The sequence below is a fragment of the Manis javanica genome, chromosome 2 (assembly GCF_040802235.1).
Source record: "Manis javanica isolate MJ-LG chromosome 2, MJ_LKY, whole genome shotgun sequence".
Classification (NCBI taxonomy): Eukaryota; Metazoa; Chordata; class Mammalia; order Pholidota; family Manidae; genus Manis; species Manis javanica.
In genome coordinates this window covers 187,818,972-187,842,108 of record NC_133157.1, presented here as the reverse complement: position 1 = coordinate 187,842,108, position 23,137 = coordinate 187,818,972, and the positions used below count along the sequence as shown (strand labels likewise).

The following is a 23,137-nucleotide window of genomic DNA, read 5'->3' as shown; positions in this document are numbered from 1 at the left end:
TTATTATTTTTTCCTGAAGAGCATGTACTCAAAAACATAATACCTGAATTCCAGTCATGCTCAGTTTCTAACCAACTTGCACTAGGATACTCCTTTTTTTCTTTTTCAAACCCAGCACAAATTCTAATGAACTAGACTTTTCAAGGCAAGAACAAGACAGGAGACTTCAAGATTAATATAAATTAAATATCAAGATTCTGACTTCTATTCCTCAGGCCCAAGAGTCCATTCAAACTGAAAAAGGAAGTGAGAGTCAGTCATCTGCAAGTGGCTTTTCAATTAAGGCAGATTCAAGTTGAGACCAAAAGCCGAGTTTAAGAGTGGTTCTGTTGAACACAGGTTTCCCTTGTAGTGAGTGGACATGTCACAGTATGAATCCAAGCATAACACCTTGGAGGTTGGCAGCCTCGTTCACCAACTTTCCCCACAGGGCCTATAAAGCACTTGGCAAATTGTAGGTAATAATTGTTAAGTAAAAAAGAATAGATAAAAATACCTGATAGCTGCCTTTGTTTAAAATAGACGTTTTCTTAACTTGTCACAGGAGAAAATTATGTATACTCAGCATCCTAGGAAAGGACTTAGCAAAATTTAATACCTATACCAGGGTCAAGGTTCCAGATAAAAATTAAAGTATATAGTTCAGTTTTGTCTAAGGTTGTTTAAGTCTCAAAAAGGAAAAAACAGAAAAAAGAACCTGCACAAAAAGGATTCTTCGAAAATAAAGACAGGTAACATTTTAAACAGTGTATAAGACAACATAGTAGGAAAAACAGGAAATGCAACAAAGCAGTAAATGAGAGAAAGCATCAAAAACATAAAAACTTTGAGGTGAACTGCAAGTAATATTTATGTCACTTGATTTTATCAAATCCCTCTATTCCTCTTGCTATAATAGAACTATATTTGGGGTCCAGAGCTATCATAATCCAGTTAAAAGCAGGAAAATGATAATCAAATATACTTATAAAGACTATGAATTCCATTCTATGACCTTGTTTGCCCTTTTCTTGCATTTTTGTTTTATTCTACAGTCTGTATATTCAGATCCACATTATTTACCTCCTGTTTTTTCACTTAATTAAGCATTATGTTTCCTTCTGACCAGCCTTGTACTAACATGCTAGCATAAGAGTGCCTGCCATTGTAGAAATACCTAAATTAGGAATAGGGTCCTAATCTTATCTGACTGATGTCCTTATAAGACAAAATTTGAACACAGACAACAGGGACACATGTGCAGAGAGAAAGGACCATGTGAGGTCACAGCAAGAAAGCAGTTATCTGCAATCCAAGGAAAGAAATTCCAGAAGAAACCACACCTGCCAAACTTTATCTTGGACTTCTAACTTCCAGAACTGTGAAAGAAACATGTCTATTGTTTAAGCCACCCCATCTGTGGTATATTGCTATGGAAGTCCTAGCAAACTAATGCAGATGAGTACTTTTTAAAAATATTTCTAAAACTCTTATAACATCCAATGAAGTAAAAAATGGACAACATGAAAGCAACCAATGCCGATTATGAAAAGTAATTTCATGTGCCCAGTGTGGAAATATAATTAGCTTAACCTTTTAGGAAAGCAATTTGGCAAGAATGGGAGTCTTAAAAAGTTGATAGCTTTTTGACCTAACAATTGGATTTCAGAGACTCTTTCTGAGTATAAAAAATTCTGAATATAAAAAAGGTGTAATTTTTTATTATTATTATTATTATTATTATTATTATTATTATTATACTTTCTTAGTGTTCATAAGTTGTCAGACCATGTATTAAGTGCTTTATATATTTTGGCTTATTATATTTTCATAAAATTCATTGTCACATTATTTTTTAAATTATATTTAATTATAAAACCCAAGCATTTGCTATTAATATTTTGGTATAGTTTCTCCAATGCTTTTTTGTTTTCCTATTTGTGAAACAAAAATAAAAACTACATCTACATTCTTTTTTCATTTGACATGAGTGAAGACATCAAAAAGCATTCTATTATCAAATCACTTAAAGAATAATGAAAATCAATCGAAAACTAGGATTTTGCTTTATGTGCAGGATTGTATGAACCCACATAAAATGAAGCTAAGCTCTATTTCCTTGAACACACTAATCTCATACATTTTTGGGCTTTGTTTTTATTTTTCATCTCAATTATAGCTGTACTAGAAGTAATGTTAATATAGGGTAAATATAAAATATAGAGCTATTTCTCAATGCTAATCTTCAAATGTCTACAGATGCATAATCAAATATAACCACAAATAGGATTCAAACAAATTTGGTGAAAACAGTTTGAGAATTTTAAGCAGATGCTAAGAGACGTCTGAAAACATCCAAGCCATCTGTAAAATGTGATGGAGGGAGATGCCCAGCTGAGTGGGTTAACAAGGCTCACCGGCATTTCTTCAGATAGCGGCAACACGACAGAGCGCCATCACGATGCAAGGACTGAAAATCTTACCCTGATTTGCTTGCTTGCATCTCATTGCTGATAATGGAGATTTACACCAAGAAAGAACATTGTCAAGTCTAGTTATTTCCATGTTCAACAATAAACATCCAAATAAAGGAGATAATTCATAAAGTAATATCATATATGAGAGAGAAAACGGTTTGGAAACCTATTCTTCAGAGATAGTAAGAAAGAAAGCAACAGTTTCAGATATGGAAATAAATTACAGAGATTTGGCATTTATTGTTTCTGGAGATAAAGATCATGAAGAAATTAATTTCCCAATAGAGGTGTGTGTAGAAGAATATGGGAAGTTGTGGTAACTAATTTATTGAGAATAAAAAAATAATTCCCCAGAAATTTCATTAAGGACCTAGATGAGACCTTATAACCTAATTTAATGTTACCACAGACAGTACAGTTTTTCTCAGCAATCTGCAGACATTATCCATGAAAATGCTAGACCCTGTGTTCTTTAAGACCTCCTATATACCTGCTATTACTGCCTGTTTCAAAGATTTTAACACTAACAGAACTTCTTCAAGTGGAAAAGAAATGCCAAAAAGACACCTGTATCTTGAGAAAGCAATGAAGATAACCAGAAACAGTAAATGTCTAGGCACCTGTAAAGAGCTTTTAAAAAACTGTTAAAATAAAAAATGTTGATATTTATTGCAAAATTAATAATAACGAAAGTAAAAACTAAATTATACTAGCTAGACTGATGTTATCAAGATGGCAACATAGTTTCTGACTTTTCTCCACCTTGCAGTAAGAACAACTAAAACTATCCAAGAACAATCAGTTGAGAATCCTGGAACATGGGGATGACAATAAAGCATCCCCTGCACTCACAGAACGAGACAAGAGTGCATTAGGGGGTATGTGACAGACTGCATTAGGGGGTAGGAGAAGCAGCTACACACTGACTGGATTGTCCCTCCCCCAGGCCAGTGCAGCACCATGCAGAGAGGTTTCCCTTGAGCCTCCAGCTCCTCTATAGGAAAAGAGTGCCCGGAAGGTACAACTAGCTGCCTCAGCATTGTAGGTCACTTTTCAGCAACCCCTACTCTGGTCTCACACCACAGCAACTACAGGGGAATCTGTAGCCCAACCACTGGGAATCTGACTGTGATGCACAAGGGGAGAAGGTTTTTGGCTTGCAAAAACCAGCACATGGATCTTGGCAGAACAAATTCATACTTGCAGTGCCCAAGTAGCAATCCCAACCAGATGTTTTGCTCATCTGCAGAATCAAGTCAGAGATGCACTCTGGCCAGGGAACTCAGCAGGTTGCACAACTGCCTAATTCAAATCCTAAAACAAGGAGTTTTGTCTATTTTAGAGCCTAATTTCCCCACACCCAGGCAAGAAGCTGAATCACAGCCCCATCCACTGTGGAGAATGTCTTGTGACCCCATCTGACCTGAAGAGCTTGCAACAACTCCTGGAAGTCTTACGGCCTAGTGGTACTTGAGCTGAGAGGCAGGTGGGCACAGCTAATTGTCCCCAGGGCAAAGCCAATACTGAGCAGGGAGTGTTCCAGTGCTATAAACAGGCAGGGGTTTTAATTCATAGCCAATGGTGAAAGTAGCTCCCAGCCCCTCCCAACTGGAGAACCTGTTTAGGAAATTGAGAGTAGCCTGGATCAGCCACTGCCCTGCTCACCCAAGCTATGGACCCGTGATGTTGCCTCATCCATTGACTTTCAGCCCCAGTTGACCAGAAGATATGCAGCCCAGTGGTACTCAAGCCAGGAGGTAGAAGGCAGAGCCAATACTTTGACAGCAAAGCCAGTAACCCTGTTCAGTTAGGAAACTTGGGGTGCAGGTTGGCATGAGTTAAGACAGCAAAGAGTTTTACGAGCTTTAGAACTGTTTCTCCTACTGTGTTTGGGCATGGAATCTGGTTTGTAGATCTTCACTGAATACAGCCTTCAGCCTGTCCTAAACAGAGCACACAGAAGCCTGCAGAGCCCATCTGGCAGTCCTATACAGAGTGCACTTGAGCAGAACAGAGCCTATGGCTTCCACCATCTGCAGAGCAAAACTAGCGGCTTCACCTGAGCAGAGAATTTAGTACACACTCTAGGCCCCCAAACAACAAGCTGTATAGTCCCTGGGTACCAACCTGCGCCTTGCAAGGGCAGGAAAGCTAATTTATAGCCTCATCTATTAATGACTGTAGTACACAGCCTGACCATCATACACACAACTGAACAAAATTAGGAAAACAATGCATGAACAAAATGAGAAGTTCAACAAGGAAATAGCAGCCATCAAAAAACAAGCAGAAAACCTAGAATTGAAAAATACAATAACGAACTGAAAAATTCAACAGTACATTCGACCATGCAGAAGAATCAGAGGCTTGGAAGATAGGACACTGGAAATTACCCAGTCAGAGGAGCAAAAAGAAAGAAGAATGAACACGAGTGAAGAGAGCCTACAGGAATTAGGAGACACAATGGAAAAAAACAATACTCACATTACAGGAATTCTAGAAGAGAAAAAGAAAGAAAAAATATTGAAAGCCATAATGACTGAGAACTTCCTGAACCTGGAAGAGAAATGGACATCCAGATTCATGAGATCCAAAGGACACCAAATAGTTGAACCCACACAGGACTACACTGAGACATATTATAATTAAATTATCAAAAATCAAAGACAAAGAAAGAATTTTAGAAGCAGCAAGAGAAAAGAGAGAAGTTATGTATAAGGAACCCCATAAAACTATGATGGATTTCTCAACAGAAATTTTTCAGGCCAGGAGAGAATGGGATGACATATTCAAAGTACTGAAAGAAAATAACTGTAAAACAGGAATTCCACACCAGGCGAAAGCCCTTCAGGAATGAAGGAGGGATAAACATTTCCAAAAAAACCACAATCTGGCAGAATTCATTACCACCAGAACTGCCTTATAAGAAATGCTAAAGGGAATTACTGAGTGGAGGTAAAAGAACACTAATTAAATCATAAAAACATAAAAATGTAGTTTAAATCTCAGTGTTAATGAAAAATATACAGTCATAGTTAGATTCTGCAATATGGTAATAGTGGTGCACAAATGACTTATAATTCTAGTTTAAAAGATTTTTTAAAAGTAGTAAAAATAACTATAACTACAATAATCTATAGTAGTTACACACTATAAAAAATAAGTAAATTATAAAAGCAATAACCTAAGCTATAAAGAGGACAAAACATAAAAGTATACAAATTTTACTGAAGATACATTGTTATTAGTTAAAAGTAAGATCTTAAAAGTTTAAGATATTTTATGTAAACCTTGGTAACTGCAAGGGAAAATCCTGTAGTAATTATACCAAAAAACCTGATAAAGAAGTCAAAGCCTACCGATATCAAAACACAAAAAACAACAGCAGGATAAGAGCAAGTAACAATAACACTTGGAGACTTTAATAACCCACTCTCACCAAATTTTGTTTCAAAATTAAGATATATCTCAGCAAGGCCCAAAGAAGTAATATTTGGGAATGCAACACAAAAAATACATTGTGTTATTGGGAAATTTATTAATTTAAAAGGTGGCCATGATTATCAACAGTTATCAGAATTTCAGCACATGCTTTTTATTTCTTATACTGTGGCTGACACCAATTGAATCAATTGGCGACTCCTCTCACAAAGTGGAATTTCATCTTCTGCCTACTCATTCTCATCATAACATCATCAAATTTCCTTTAAAAAAATTCCCTGTGGAGAGAGTAAAGATGGTGGCATATGTATATCAATGATACCTTAATAAATAAATAAATAAATGATTCCCTGTGGAAATTATCTTTGAAATGGATGACCATCCAATTAAAAGATGAAGAATAAATATGGTGGGTTCGTCTCTTCACTGTATCTGATCATTTTCTCTTGCAGTTAGATCAAAGATAACAATATTGTATTTTCTGTAAAGAAAGTCTGTGCACATGTTACTCATATTTTACTAGTAGCAGTAGTCATTAAAATATGGAAGAAGTAGAGTAGTAAGGAAAAAAATATTTGAAAGTTATGTGTTTCCCTATATACTGAACATACAATGATAATTTAAGACATGCAGTTCCCAATTAGTCACTGGACAACTGGCTATCCAGTGCTATTTGGAAAAGCACACATTACAGAAAATGAAGATGGGATTACTAAAGAAATTACAAATATGATTTCTGCTTGCACAGTGTTTAACAAATACAATTTAAAACATTAAAGAATGGATTCCTCTTTTAATAATGGCTAAGGAGCTCCCATCATACTAACCCTTCCAGGGACAGTAAGTTCTGGACAAATTAGAAACAAACAATTATTTGAAGGATTTAGTGACAAAGAAGACAGACACAGAGGTGCAACTGATATTTGGAAGAAGGAAATGACACTGGGTGAGTTCCCATTTTTTTTATGACTTTTAGCCAAATTAAATCAATGCCTGGAGGCTAAATCAATGTTAGAAAATTCAGAGTCTTACCAGCCTGAAAAACTAGAGCAAAGAGTTTGAGCAAACACAGAAGGTAGAAAGTGGGGAGCAAGGGTATGACAAAAAGAAAGCTACCAGGAGGAAAAATAATAAATACTGCTCAAATCTCAAGTAAAGAAAAAATATTTAAAAGTTATGTGTTTCCCTATATATTGATTCTGTATATAATAAAAATAAAATTTTATAAAATTTTATAAAGGAAGGCTTCAAGCAGCTCATTTAAAATTAAAATAAACCAAAATTTCAGCCGCTATATCTCAGGGAAACAAAGTCTGCAGCTCAATCTCCGCCAAATTAACTTCCTGCTTTAGAAAATAATCAACACTCTTCAGAACAGGTATCAAGAGTCTCTATTTGTCTTGTTAACCATGTCCAAGATGAAATTAGGATTATTTGATGTGCTAAGTAATAGGAAAACATGACCCATACTCAAGAAAAAACCTACACTCAATGAAAAATCCTGAGGGATAACCTAGATGTTAAAATTAGCAGAAAAGGATTTTAAAGTTAGTATAAAAACTATGTTAAAGGAAATGAAGTGAATACACTCATAATGAGTGAAAAGATAGGAAATCTCAAAGGAGAAATAATGACTATAAAAAATAATCAAATGAAAATTTAGAACAAAAAATAAACTCTATGAAATTAAAAATTCAATAGATGAGCTTTCATCTGATAGCAGATTATGAAAGAAAGAATCAAGGAATATGAAAATTACTCAATTTGAAGAACTGGGAAAAATTGAAAAAAATTACAAGAATTTATCAGACAATTTATAAAAGGCCTAAAATGCAGATAATTGAGAAATCAGAAGGAAAAGAGAAAGAAAGAATGGAGGACAGAAAAAAATTGTTAGAACAATAAACAAAAAATTATCAAATTAGGTAAAAGTTAAATTTACCTAATGTAGGTGAGAGGTAGAAAAATGCAGAAACACAGAAAACCTGAAGAAGATAAATACAGTAAAAATCACATATAGGCACATCTCAGGAAAATTATTAGAAACAAAAAATAAAGAGGAAATTTTGAAAGCAGACTGAAAAAAACAACACATTAAGTAGAAAATACATTAAACACAAAACAGCAGTGAAATAAAGAAGTGAGAAGTCTAGAGTTTGATTTAAGTAAGCAGCTGAAAATTGTGTTTCTTAGAGCCTAATATGGGTTCCATGTCCTGCTTTCTAAATCAGAACTACCCCACTTTGACCTGCTTTACATACTGAGTTAGATTTTGAAGTAAGTGTTCTCTAATAAAAACAAAAGGCATAGTTTAAAAAATGAGGCAATATAAAGTGCCCTCATGTTTTAAGACACTGTACCATGCAATGGCTTTTTCCATTTTATCCAAAAAGAAATGTTCACACACAGTTCTGAGATACTTCAAACTTTCCAAATTCAGAAACTAAATTCATATTGTAGATGAGTCCTAGGGATTTTTTTTTATTGGGTACATAAATCTTTGTGAGTAATTTATAAATGGATAAGAATATGTAGCCTTTATTACATATGAAATGAACTCATTTTACTATTAAGTGAACAGTGCCAGAATTAAACAGAAAATTTACTAGTAACTAAGTTCTATGAGTTTTCTAAGATCCTATTATGATCATATAGAAGTTGATAGTAAAAAAGTATAGTTAACATTTACCTGTCAGTTATCAATAAAAGCAGCAACTTTATAAAAATTTCTTTCAATAAAGAAATACTTAAAGACTGTATATAAGTATCAGATTAAGTATCTATATTAATAATTGTGGTACATAGCTGAGGCCTACAGTAAATATTGTGGTAAAAATATTAATGATACACATTTATGAATCAAAGTCATTTTCATTAGAAATAGAGATAATTGTTAAAATTGGTATTATGGCTATAAAATTATTATTTTTATAATAATTGTTATACAAACTTAACAATGTTTCCATATGCACATAAACTTGTACATGTGTGCATCAGACTATTGGGTGCATTTTATTTCAGAATACAGACTATTCATGAAATATGTTCCTATCATGAAAAATAAATTGTGCTGTGATCCTACCAACTGCAAACAATGCATACTGTGCAGATTGCACTCTCTGAGCTATGAAAAGTAGGCACGCTGTTCGTTCAATGTCAAAGTAGTCATTAATGTGCCATGATGAATAGCAAGTGTCTGTGCCAGAAATCCTGAACACAAATTGATGACTTCATTATAAACTAAAGCAAGAGTAAATGCTATGTAAAGGACTAAATATTTCTGACCAAAAACATTCCCAGACTAAATAAACATTTATTTCGCAAAATCAAATTTTATTTAAAACAATATTAATGTTTTAGAACTTTGGGAATGTTTCAATGGAAAAGAGTCCATTTATACTAGATGAATTCAAGCTCTACATTTCATTTTTATAATTCGAGTGGCCCTGTAAGTTATTGCCAAATAATAACACTTTGAGAGAAAAGAAATAATTAGTGGAGGACAGCAGACACAAATTGGGATTAGTCCAAGCAAACCAGACCAAATGGTTACTTTAATATGTAATTGAAAACACCAACAAATTCAAATATTCTTTCATTTACTGTTTTTTGTAATCTTAGTTTTAAATATGAAAGTCTGCATATTTTATTTTATGTAGACAGAAGGGACAGTAAAGCTGTCTTTACACCTACTCTGAATAAATTCCAGTCCTATTATGCCCCTGTGTGGCCAGTTAGCACAGCAAATTCACTGTCACACACTGAACAATGATGAAATAATTCCATCTGGAAGAAAAAATATTTTTTTTCAAGCAGCAGCAGACTCACAGACTCCAAGAAGGGACTAGTGGTTACCAAAGGGGAGGGGTGTGGGAAGGCAGGTGGAGAGGGAGGGAGATGGGGATTGAGGGGTATCATGTTTAGTACACATGGTGTGAGGGGTCACGGGGAAAAGTGTTGCACAGAGAAGGCAAATAGTGACTCTGGGCATCTTATTACACTGATGGACAGTGACTGCATTGGGGTATGGGGGGGACTTGATAATATGGGTAAATGTAGTAACCACATTGTTTTTTCATGTGAAAACTTCATATAGTATATATCAATAATACCTTAATAAAAATTAAAAATATATATATGTGTATATATATATTTGTTCATGTACAATAAAGATTACTAAAATTAGTAAATGGAAAAATTTAGAGGATATTAAGTAGATTTTTCCACAGATTTCATCACAAAAGATAGTCATCACTATCATGTTTATATGAATACTGCTCAAAGCAACTGATTACTCAATGCAGTGAACTCTATTAAAAATATACCTTCCAGCAGTTCCAAATTTATATTTACTTCTGAAGACAAGATCACAAAATTTAGATTTCATAATGTACTTAGTAGGTGAGGACTTTTTACTGGGGACAAAAGCAGTTACCTTTGTACTCTGATTAAATAACCTTAATTTGGGGGAAATTAGTTTATATTAATAAAACTTGATAATCAGAATTTAAACTAAAGTGGTATTTCATCAAAACCTACCAACCAAATTTACATAGGATGCAGACACTGATTTTCTTTTTCTTGCTGTACCTTCAGTTGCCTCATTTTCACTGTAAAAGAACAGAGGATATCCTGCCACCTTTTTTATGCACTAAAATGGTACTCAACAGCCACAATGATAAAAGAATAAACTAAGAACTTTCAGTGTGAAATAAAAGGGTCATGCTATATGGTTTCCAACAAAATTTAGTCTAAAATATTCTAATGATTTTCATTTATAAATAAATTCCAGTATTTATTTCATACTAAAATAACAAACTATAGTAATCTCCAGTTGAGTGATTTATGATACATAAAATATTATTGGTGTATTTAAAATCTTTGATCCTTTGTTAAGTTGAACTTGGAAATGTTTTTGAAGTAATTATTATGGAAGCTTTTCATCTTTTGACCTTTTATTGCTTATACGTCCATAGAAGTAAACTCTCCTACCACCTGAAAACCTAATGAAAGTTCAGTTGCTGATATAGAGAGATTAGTTACCTAAGAAAAGTCTCAAGAAAACTACTTGAAACAATCCACTTTTAATATATTGACTAAAATTGATGCATAGTATTATTCTAATATTTCTCCTACAAAACAATCAAAATAAAATATAATTGTCCATATTTATATTTTTCTATCAAAGATCATATTTAATGTCACAATGCAAATACTTAATATTCTACTTGAACTAATCCAAACAAACAATTACTATTCACATTATAATAACCAAAACTGTTCTTTCCAGGATGATAGTGAGATAATTGATGCTTCCAATCTCAAGACCATTAATGTCCAGGCCACAAAGGTGAAAGGCCTATTATTTAGGAACAGTTTTAAAGTTGTTTAAGATCACATCTTCTAATGACATACTCAGATCATTCTTACCCCATGACTTTTTTCTTCAAGAATGATTTTTTAGTCAACATCTTACTTTCTGATTCATTGCTAACTGGTTATATATTGATGCTTAGGCATCTGTATTTTTTTAGAAGAATCTAAGCAGAATAAGAATTTTTAAAGACCATTGAATCTGATGTGAACACAAAGTAATCGAAAGGTTAAAATATGTTGTGGCCTTAACTATGAGTTACATAAACTTATTTTCACTCTTCATACTTCTAAGATAACTATTTGTATAACTGGTTTTGATGGATTTTAAAAGTAAATTAAGTAGTTGATTTATTTATGGAAATCAACAGATCCTTGTATAAAAAATGTTACATTTTTTGAAGACTAAGAAATTAACATATAAAGGCAGTGATGTTTTTCTCTAAAATGGAGTAAGTACTGATTAACTGGTAAGTTTCAGATAATCTTAGATTAAAATAAGTCAAAGTTTAAAAAAATAAAAATAAATAAAAAATAAATAAGTCAAAGTAAGTTAAGTAAGTCTGGTCTCACAGAAGCATTAGAAACTTCACAATTTATGTTTAATTGCAGCACCATAAAATTCCACATTTTTAACGAGAGCATTTCAATTATAAGCATGCCAACAATAAAAGAAACTTGAAGCTAAACAGAGCAAAAGCATAATGATAGGGATGCATGATTCCCTCAAAAAAATATATATTCTCATATTTTAAAATAAAATTTACTTTAAAACTGATTTTATACCATAATGTTAACAGCATAATTTTTAAACTGAACATAACACCCAGCCCTAATATTAATGTCTTTTAACATATAGATTTGTGACATTAAAGAAAAGAGATAGAAATCAAACAAGGAAAAGATTCATAAAACATGAGTACAAATTCTAACACTCTAGTACCTTTGGGTAGTGGAAATTTTAAGAAAGGCATACTGCCTCTCTTAGTTAAATATAACCTGCAATAAAGATTATTTTTTATCACAAATTACAGACACTCAAGTGATGTGTTACTAAACTAAAAAATCCAGTATCTTAAAATACAGACAGCCTATTATAGAATATCACAGCATTTCAGATACTGTTACATATTTTAAGTTAGTCCAAACACTACATATTAAAAAAAGTCAGATTAATCAATTGAACAGAACTACACTAAGGAAAGAAGTGAAATTTTATAAAGAGCAGATATGTTATTCCATATTCAATGAAAAGGTCATAGATAAATTTATCATCAGTAGACATTTTAAATATCAAAAATTTTTAAAGCCTCCCTTTCATTTGCAAAATTAGGACATATTGGGTAATAAATATTTTTTTATCTGTAGAATAGGCTGCCTCAACATTGTTCAGAGATCCTAGAAGAAAGAAACCGCAAAACCATTCAATATTCTATACACTATTAGTTCTCCTTCAATTTCCAAAAGGTTTCAGTGCATTATCATGTTCACAGAATTTCTTTCTCAGTCTTTCTGCCATATATTTAGTTAAAATGGGATCTTTTCTATACTAGGTATAGAACATTAGAAATTCTCAAAAGGCAAACAAATTAAACAAGGGAAGAACTGGGTGATAAAACTGCATTTTAAGAGCATTCTTTAATAGGCTAGCTCTTTTAGTGTAAGCCAGAGAAACCATTTAAAAATTGTTCATGATTTAACAACCTTCATCACACACACACACACACACACACACACACGACTGAAAAAGCAGTAGGAATTTATAACAAAGCATCCTTCCAAACTAGCCACCTAATACAAAGCTGTTACTAACTGCTCCATAATATAGCTTGTTTAAAGTGATTATTGATCTACCCTGCATAGAAAAATGTCTTAGACCTAGAGATCATCTTCCGCATGTTTTACAGAAAGCATGCATGATTGCTAATTCACATTTTCCAACAAATCACATATAATTATATAGCCCCATCCCTTTATATGCAATGTAATCACTGCCATGATCACAAAGAAAACCTATCAGGCATTTTAAGTTAATCATTTTATTTATTAGAAAAAGAAATCATGAAACAGCCTGTCTTATGTTTCAGAGGTCAAGCTAGTTAAATTTAAGATGCTTTTTTGTGCTTTGAAGTAAGCTTATTTTCCTTCTTAAAATCTATTAAGAATCCTACATAAATTTTATATTTATCATAAAAAACACTATTGTAACACTAATATTTCAACACAGAACAATTTTACAGACATATAAGATTATAATTCTGAAAATGTCAATTCTAAAAGAAAATATAGTTTGGCTTTACTCACCTTGCATTGTTCAGTGTTTGTCCAAAAAGCTCATTTTGTAAAATATTTGGTGGGGATGAAAAAACCCCATGAAAATGAGATAAAACAGAATTGCAGACCTGGCGCAATGTCTCAAATTGCATTTTCCTTTTTTTTTTCTTCTTCTCTTATTTTTCCTTACCACCTGTCTTTAAAGTCATCTATTTGGAGACACCATCAAATAAAAACATGCCAATCAAGTTCCATATTTCTCCTGAGCTCTGTAAAAACTGTGCTTAAATGAGCAGAGGTTGATAGTTAATTGTACAGTCATTATTTCTTCTAATTCAGTCGTAGAAGATTTGGTACCCGAGCGGCTTTCGGCTTTCTCCTGACTGTAGCAAGAATTCTAAACAGCAGTAAGCTTTTTGGGCATTCCCAGCTGAAGTGTGAAGCTGAGCTGCTTTCATGTACTCTACTCATATTTCTCTAAGCCTATTAAAAACACGCAATGAATAGATGCTGTCGTCAGGAGTCTCAGCACATCTGGCTGCCAGCAATAAAATCTCAGTAGTAATAAAAATGGGGACAAGGTATCTTCTCAATGTGACTACTGGTAAGAGGAAGAGAAATTATGCATTTCCCAACCTTTTTCTCTTTCCCTGAAAAATGAGTAGCTCCAACAACAGAGTATATAGGTCTCTTCAATGTGCAGACTACTGCATAGGACCAAATACTCTAAAAATAAATGATATATCCTTCTTTTGATTTCATGAAGCAGTAAAAATATGACAGACAATAGGGCTGCATTTGTAATGCTGTACTTCTAAAGAGATATTTGAAAAATATATTTAGTTGTCTTAACTTATTTAATTTTAAAATGTCTTCATTTATCTATCTTTTTAAAACAGTGTATAATGCTCTCTCTGGTCCCTTTCTAAAAGTCATACATACGGACTACATGATTATTCACGTACTTTTAGAAAGAAATTATACACCATCAATTAAAAATCACTTTAACAGCGCATATTAAATATGAACTTTCTCACAAATCAAAAAAACACAGCTAAGGCCAAGGAGACTTTAATTGTTACTAACTTATTTCAAAAATGGTGGTCATAGCATTCTTCAGAAAAAGATAGTTCCTGAAGGCTCTAGTTGTCTTACATTGCCCAGATCACCATCCATTCTCAATGAATAGCTCTGGTTCAGGTAAAAATCTTAGGTTATTCTACATCCAGGTACATCCATTTTTCTACAAAAGATGCTCTAAAGGTAGAATGTAAACCAAACTTAAAAAATAAACTCATGGAGATGATTAATATATTTTTTGATCTTTAATTGATCCAAAACCATGACATTTCATTAACAGATACATTGCTTTTAACCCTTTTTTACCTCAGCTTTTAGCCATAACCCTCTCTCTCCTCTTCCATACACATACCACTATCGACATACAGGGACTTAAATACACTAAGTTTTTTAAAAACTGGTGAATTCTTTTTCGACATGAATAAACATGTCACAAAAAAGCAACACAAAATAAACATGCAATAATATAAATTTTCAATTTATTTCTTTTATAAACTAAGATGTTCAATTATGGGTTTGTCTTCAACTAAGAGTGCTTCATTGGCTTATTATTTATTATTTTATATTTTTATAGATGCACACTAATCTATTTATGAAATATATATATATATATATACACACACACACATATATACATAATAAAGTATTTTCTGGTTTATAAAGCACTTCCACATTTAATTAATATCCACAAAAAATAATTCACCACTTTTTTAAAAACTTTCTAGCGTATTTAAGTTTCTGTATGTAGACAGTGGTATGTGTGTGGAAGGGGAGAGAAGGAGTTAGGGCTAAAATTTGAGGTAATGCTGCTATCTTTTATAGATAAAAAGAGACAGGCTTTAAGGGATTAAAGATCACACAGCTTGTAAAAGATAAGAGTATTTGAATGAAGGTCTCTGCTTTGGACTCCATTCCAAATGCTCCCCCCCCATCAACCTTCTGTATATGTACACATGGGCATGCACACACAACAAACACATGCATCTATTTGTGAATAGGTCTGTTTCTGTGAGATGAATAGGAAAACCACCTGTCAGTAACCTGACCAATGATATTTCAGTTACAGAAAACATCTCAATTTTTTTAAATTTCACAAGTAACTTCACAAGTAACTTTAAATGGGTTTCTTCCATTTAACTCAAACAGGAGCAACTTCATGTACTTCAAAATATTATGCTTCTGATCATAAGCTTATTTTTAACATTTATAAAGGTCAATTTCTATTAAGTGGAAACACATTTTTAAATTCTTCATTTCAAAGCTCATACTAATCTGTGATAAAATATATATGTATATATATTTCCCCCTTATGGGTAGATTCTATTTTTAAAAGAATCAAAGCCCTTTTCAAGCAAATCTGTTAAATGAAGTGATTATACTGCAAAACGGTGCTGTTTAAAAAAAAAAAGCTTCTTTTATGTTTCAAAATTGGATCTGAAGAAAAGATCATAAGAAGAGTTCCAGAAATGGTCTAAGTGATGTGAACATCACTGAAATGAAACTTAACATGACTTCTTTGAACAAGTAAACAATAGAGAAGCTGTCTTCCTCAGAGCCCTATTTTCCAGCTCTCACCATACAACACACACATTGGTTAGCTTTCTCTCTTTCCTTCAGAATTCCAGAAGCAATTTCTCCCACTTTCCCCACCATTACCACCTTTCACCTGATCCTATTCATTCTTAAGGACTAAATGCTTCTTTCTGTGAAGAAAAGAACATGTGACTTTAGTTAAATGTGACTTTCTTTTAACTAGATTAGGGCCTCACTGTTTTACAGCACTTGATAAAAGTATAACTAGATATTTACTTGAAAACAATGTTTAATGTCTTTCACCCTCAATTCCATGAATTAAAGCTCACATTTGTTTTTTGTCTAGTATAGTGCCTAGTATGGAGTAGGTGCTTAGTAAATATTTACTGGATGAAAAGAAGCCTAATTGTATTGAAAAGTCAATTATTTTTTAGTCACACCCCATAAATATGATAGGAAACCACTCAGGGCTCAATTTGGTTCTTAGTTTCTGTTTTTGCTTTACCCTACCGTACCATGTTATAAGTTTCATAAATATAAGAGTGACCAATATTTTCAGTCAAAAACATTGTGCCTTGGATGTACTTTATAATTTTTTATGAATATCCTGAATACTGTAAAGAACATTTATAGCTAATATTTGTTTTACATTTTCTACATACTGCAGGATCACAGGTATGAATATTGTAAGCTTCTATGAGGAAAGAGAACATGACACTTGGAGTCAAATGGCCTAGATTTCAGTACTGACTCCAAACCTCATTAGCCATAATACCTCAGGACATTCACTTTGTATTCCTGGGCTATGGTTTCTTCACATGTAAAATAAGCTATATCACAGACCTTAGAGGGTTATTAATTGTATTAAAACATATCATATATATAAATGCATTTTATAAGCTCTAAAGTATATAGCATTTAAAAGTAACCTCACTATTAACTCTCTGAGGATTCAAATTCTTGGAACCAGGATTCTAGAACTTATGTTCAAGTAACTTTTATTTATCACATTTATTCATGCAACACATATTTATAGAATTTCTTTGGGCAAGGCTCTATCACTTCCATTACGCTGTAACAGGATGCAAAGCTTACGCTTACCCCTTTCTGGGAAAATCAGACAAATTCAGAATGTCCTCCAAGTAAGGTCAGCTCCATATTTACACTGAGTCCAGCAGACAGGCATTAACTCTCACAAATGGTGTAGGTGGAGGCAACTGCTTTCTCTATGGCTGTTCTAGCAGGCACCTCAATGGAAATGACAGGGCTAACTAGAGTTCCCACAGAAGTGTTAAGAAACTTCTAACAGCAAAGGCAGTTTCATTAAAAGTTATCTAAAAAGCCAATCAACACTTGAAAAGTTCAATCTGAAAGTAATCAAAAAAAAAAAGTAATGTAATTTTACCTATTACATTGGCAAAGATTTGGCTAGAGGGTTAAAGAAGAAGTACTCATACCATATTTGTTGGCAGGAATGTACACTGGTAAAACTTTTTTGAGAAATACTTAGTAAGTATAGCAAAGAAATTTTAAATGTTCAAAATCTCAGAGAACACTAGACAAATAAACACCAAAATGTTAATACTGATTATCTCTGAATAAAAACATCACAGATTTTTTTTTCATTATACTGTTTGATACACTAGCCAGAAGAAAAGCCCAGTTTAATCTTACTAATGTGGGGAACTCTACAATTGCAATGAAATCATTAACCATAACATATTAAGTACGATATTCACCCATAAACTTTTTCTTATTAATGCTCAAGTAAATCAAATACTAGAACATTAGTTTTCATGTGATTAGCCATAACCATTACCAATGGTAACTTCTTCTTTATCAGTAAGTTCCTAAAACTCTACAAATCAAATAGTTTAATTAGAACTATGAAACATCCAAATGAGAAGACAGCATTTAACACTAACTTCTTTATAACATCCTCAAAATTACTTGAAGTATTTTCTCTTAAATTAAAATTATTTAAAAGAATTGATTTACAAATGCCTAGTGGCTGTAAATTAAATGCCTTAAGAAATGTAACACAAACTCAAAAGTCAAATAAAAAAAATAAAAATTGGGAACTTATGCTCTTCTAAATTAATAACACAAGCCTCTCAGCATATTTAAATTTTATAGTTTTAAATACATCTGGGTTTATTTTGAGTTTTTATGGGTTTGAAAGTATTCCTGCTAAAATGCTTCATACATGCAAACATTTGAACATAGCTAAGCAATTACTGAAACCATATGATATATAATATGTATAATCTGTAACAAAATTCTCTGAAATGCTGAAGGAACTTTTCATTTTCTTAAAATACACATGTAGTTTTATCTATATAACTGAAACAATTCCACTACCTCTTCTACTGCACTATTTTTGTTAAATTGACCATCTGAAGCATCTGACTGATAAACATCTATTATGAGAAAGACGGCCCAAAGAAAAAGATGTCTTCATATGTTTTGCAGTTTAAAGTCTTACACTGTAAATATTTCTGAGATAAGCCTATAGAACCATTCACCTCAAAGATAACAAATAAGCAAAGAAATAAAAGACAGATGATTTAGTTTCTAAGACATGAAAGAAAGAAAAGGCATCCAATAAAGGTAAACTGGTCTGTGCTCCAACTTACAGTGGACCTTACAATATATGAAAGGAAGAAAAGAATAGTTCAGACCTAAATGAGTACACAGTAAGATACAAGTCAGAAAAAGTTTAGTTCAAAATTCCTATCGCAGTTTCCATTAAGTTTCTTAAAATGTGTTGATGCTCAGTTGTTTTCTGATGTACAAAAAATTCTGTAGCATTTCCTGGAGATTGAACTCTGTATCTGCCTGTCCCTACTTGTGATTGCTGCTGCAAACATACTTCCTAACAGTTGCTATCATCTATCATCTAATGCAGAAAGAAAAGTGGGAGCACAGTGAAAGCCTCCAAACATGTATGAAGCCCCACCAACACTATCATCTCTCTGACTCCTCTTTCTAGGCCAGAAATATGCGGGCTGATCCTATGCTGCTTTGGCTCAAGATGCATCATTGTGAGAGGTATCACAGGGTTGCCTCAACAGTGCAGTGCTGGAGTACCTCTTACTAGAGCAGTTCACACACCTACCGGCTGGCAGCAGCAGGAATATCTTTCCCCTGGAAACAAGAGTCAGGCTGGGGAGTACCAATATCAGACTTAAGCAATAGAATGAAAATGTCCAGACTGATTATCTACTCTGACACCTACAGATTCTACCTGTTAGAGGAAACAGAACCAAGATCTCTGAAAACACAATTTAGTCAGTCCCTCCAGTGTTAGGGCTGCTAGTTCCAAGAATATACTCCCTTGATAACCATCAAGTATGTTGTCACTGTCACGGAAGATAGTCACTAGAAGCAACACTACAATTTCAGGAAGCTGTATTAATATGAATACAATCCAACTCCACCTCCAATAGCTACATTCACCAGGAAAAGTATAAGGACGTTTATAGCCTTGATGTTAGAAAAAGCATAAAACCTAAATGTGATTTATTTTCACCAGGAGGTTCAAACGTTTTAACAATAAAGTATTAACAAAGGGCCACAAGGTGAAAAACATGCCTGGAAGTCGCTCAGGCTGAGTAGGGGGTGGGGAGTTGATAAGGACCAGGCTGTACCTGTTTGGGAAAAGAAGTAAGTTTTAACCTGCCAATAGAATTAAGAGAAATGTAAGGGAAAGCCTTATATGGCTATAACTTGCTTAGGCGATGTCCGGGAAAGAATGTAAACCCTGTAGTACTCAGCCAATGAGGAACCAGGGGAGGGACTCTGTGCTAGGGAATAAATTACTTGCACCAACTGCCCCAGGTATGCCTGTTTACCAGACACCCGATCTTGCAAGACCGCCATCAAAGCCTCGCTGTGCTGTCCTCTTTGTCTCTGTGACCACTTACGGAGTTTGGACTAGTGTGTTTCTCACATTGAGACTTCAAGTATTCATACTAAAGCTTGCAAACTGCCTCCACAAGGCACTTTGCTACCCAATAACTCCTAAGTCTCCCTAGATTCTTCAAGAATGAAATACTGACTGCACGTGTTGTTATATTAAATTAGAAAGAATAATTGTTGGCACAACTTTAAAATGTGTTTTAGCAAAATTTGGAGACAAATGAAATACTATGCAATAATACTGACCTCTAAGTTTCCCATCCACAATTCCTTTCTTTTGTGCAATTTCCTTCTACTAATTACATCCTGGGAAAAAGGAAAACTGGAGACATCATAAATACACTAAAACATCATCTGACTACCTGTGGATGCAGGGAGATCAATTAGAAAGCAAATGCAGTAGTAAAGGAAAAAGAGGGGCAGCCAATACTAGGTACGAGGGAAATCAGGAGGGTGGCCTAGAAGCCAATAAAAGACAATGTTTTAAGAAGACTGGTATGATCCACTCTGTGTTTATATATATTATGTTATCTGGAATCTAAAGAATTGCCACTTGTGACCCTATGCTTCAAAACAATTCTCCTGAAAATAGCTCTTGTAGCCTGAAATCACTCACCAGACCTGGCCTCTGAAAACGGACTGGGAGCAGACATCGTCTAAGCTTCCTTCATCAACTCCCTTTCCTCCTTTGACAACAGGTAAGCAAACAAAATTTTTAGTCTTAGTTCAGCCAAAGTGGGAGACTCTATGCAAATAAACTCATGCAAATCTACATACATTTTGATCCAATCCTACCAACTTAAATAAAATACAATTAGACATGCCCTTAGAAATGGACAGGGATCAAGATTAATCAGAGAACACAGCTACTTATAAGTCGAAGGTGATTAAGCACCAAAAACAAAAGTAGAAAAGAAAGTATAATGTAAACAAGACTTATTCTATCAATTTTCCTTCTAGCTTACTCTTTTTCTTACAAACTCCTTCCTCAAAATACCTAGGTCATTAATTATTGAATCTATTTTAGTAGCCTCTTAGTTCTAATGATACTTATAATGATAAATGAATCACATTTATTTTATGTATGAATCAAAGCACCAGTGATTTTATCACTATATTTTTCCTATCTTAAAATAATCTCCTTTGATCCCACATTGCATTCTAGGTACTGCCCCATTTTTATGCTCCTCTTAACAGCAAGATTTCTTGAAGTAGTTATCTGTCATTGCTATGTCTTTCTCATTTCACATTCTTTTTTCAATCGACAACAATCAAATTCCATCTCTAATAGTTCATTATGATTGCTCTCACCAAAGACTTCCATGTTGCCAAATTCAAAGACAAAATTCTCTTTTCTTTTCTTAATATGACTTCTGTGCCTTCTTTGACATTAATGCTATACTGTCCATGGCTCCTACACCATTTTTACTCTTTGTTACTGAGACATATTCTTCTGACTTTCTACTTGCTCAGTGGCAATTTTTCTCAGTGTCTTCTGTTGGCTCTTACTCCTCTCTAAGATCTTTAAACTTTGGGAATATCTGAGGCTCTGTTGTGGCTACAGGGTAGACTTCTTCTGTCCTTTAATCTATATGCTCTCCCTAGGTGATTAATACCCCTTGGCTTCTATGTAATATATATAGGTAAGGTATATATATATTCTATATGTTATAACTTCTATATCTTCCCCTAGAACTTCAAACTCATATGTCTGTCAACCTGACATTCCCAAATGGAAGTCAAAAGATCACCTCAAATATAATATCACAAAACAGAATTCCTGATTTCTTCACCCAAATCTGTTCCTCCTCAGTTTTTCCTATCTTGTAAAACACCATGATTTATCAAGGAGCTATTTTTGATATGCTTCTTTCACACTCCACCACATATATCCAATCTATCAACAGGTTCTGTCAACTCCACCTTCAAAGTGAAACACAAATCCATCAACATTTCGATCTTGCTTCTACAATCTAGTTGAAGCTACCAAAATCTCTCTCCTAGACTATTTCAAAAGCCTCTTCTCTCTGCATCAATTCTTCTTTCCTACAAACCACACATTCTCCTCACAACAGAATGATCTTGCAAAATCATAAATAATATCATTTTCCTTCCAGATTTAACCCCTACAATGATATACTATCACATTTAAAACAGAATCTAAACTCCCTCATTTTACAGAAAGGGAGATGCATTTTTTATTTTTGTCCAACTGGTTGGTGACAAACTGAGAATAGGTATCCACATCTTCTTATTCAATATCTAGTGTTCCTTACATAGTAGTGCCATGTCTTTGTCATTCAGCAACTCCATACGAATGCTCTCAAATAAAATGTCAGTGACTTTTACAGTTTATAAGTGTCCCCAGAATGTAAAAAACAGAGGAGAGGAAAATGCAAATTAAAAAAAACAATGTAGGCTTGGACATAAACATAATCTCAAATCTCACATTTTTGAAGAGAATAAAATACAGTTATGCACTAAATGTATTTATTTAGGCAGAACAGGGAATACTGCAATGAAAAAAATCAAATATTCATAATCCTCCCCACTCACATGGCTCCAATTATTACTAAGCAAATTGACCACAAGAAACAGGTTTCTTAACACTTTCCAGACAGGGATTTTAAATCATACCTCAAAACTTTTTACCATATCAAATAATTTATATAAGTGAATTTCAGAAATGCATGACAGATGTGAAAAGCAGTTATTTTACATAACAATTCTGAGTCCATATATTTTATAGTCTTGGAGCCTTATTTATATAACAAAAACTTTCTGAGAGAAATGACTAAAATTTGTTAATCCTGCTTTATCAACAGAAATCATTCTCATGCAAAGAAAAGAGTAAATAGTTAAAGAGCTTGGATAAACAGAGAAGTCAATAGGAATTTGAAAATACAACACGAAAAATGAATTGAAAACTAACATCTAAAAAGTAGGCAAAAAAACTCTCAGGTGGAAATATAATAAAAGAGAAGGACTGAAAAGAAAAAAATGGAAGGGGGCTTCAACAGAAGAGGAGGTCACCCTTAATTTAATTTTCCAGTTCAAGC

General features: G+C 33.4%; 1 protein-coding gene across 37 annotated transcripts in view; it reads right to left on the bottom strand.

The window, feature by feature from the left end:
* The window catches only part of RIMS2 (regulating synaptic membrane exocytosis 2), a 570,663-nt gene that overhangs the window by 327,821 nt on the left and 219,705 nt on the right, over positions 1-23,137 (bottom strand). For 7 of the 37 annotated variants that reach the window (XM_036995671.2, XM_036995669.2, XM_036995673.2 and 4 more), the window contains exon 1: positions 13,575-14,059. The exons of 25 other annotated variants lie outside the window; for them this stretch is intronic. In XM_036995671.2, the coding sequence (XP_036851566.2) occupies positions 13,575-13,696 (122 nt within the window). In that variant the 5' untranslated portion in view covers positions 13,697-14,059. Of the gene's footprint in view, positions 1-13,574; positions 14,062-23,137 lie in introns of those variants that run through there. 5 more of the 37 variants (XM_036995677.2, XM_036995665.2, XM_036995678.2 and 2 more) reach the window with 2 other exon arrangements.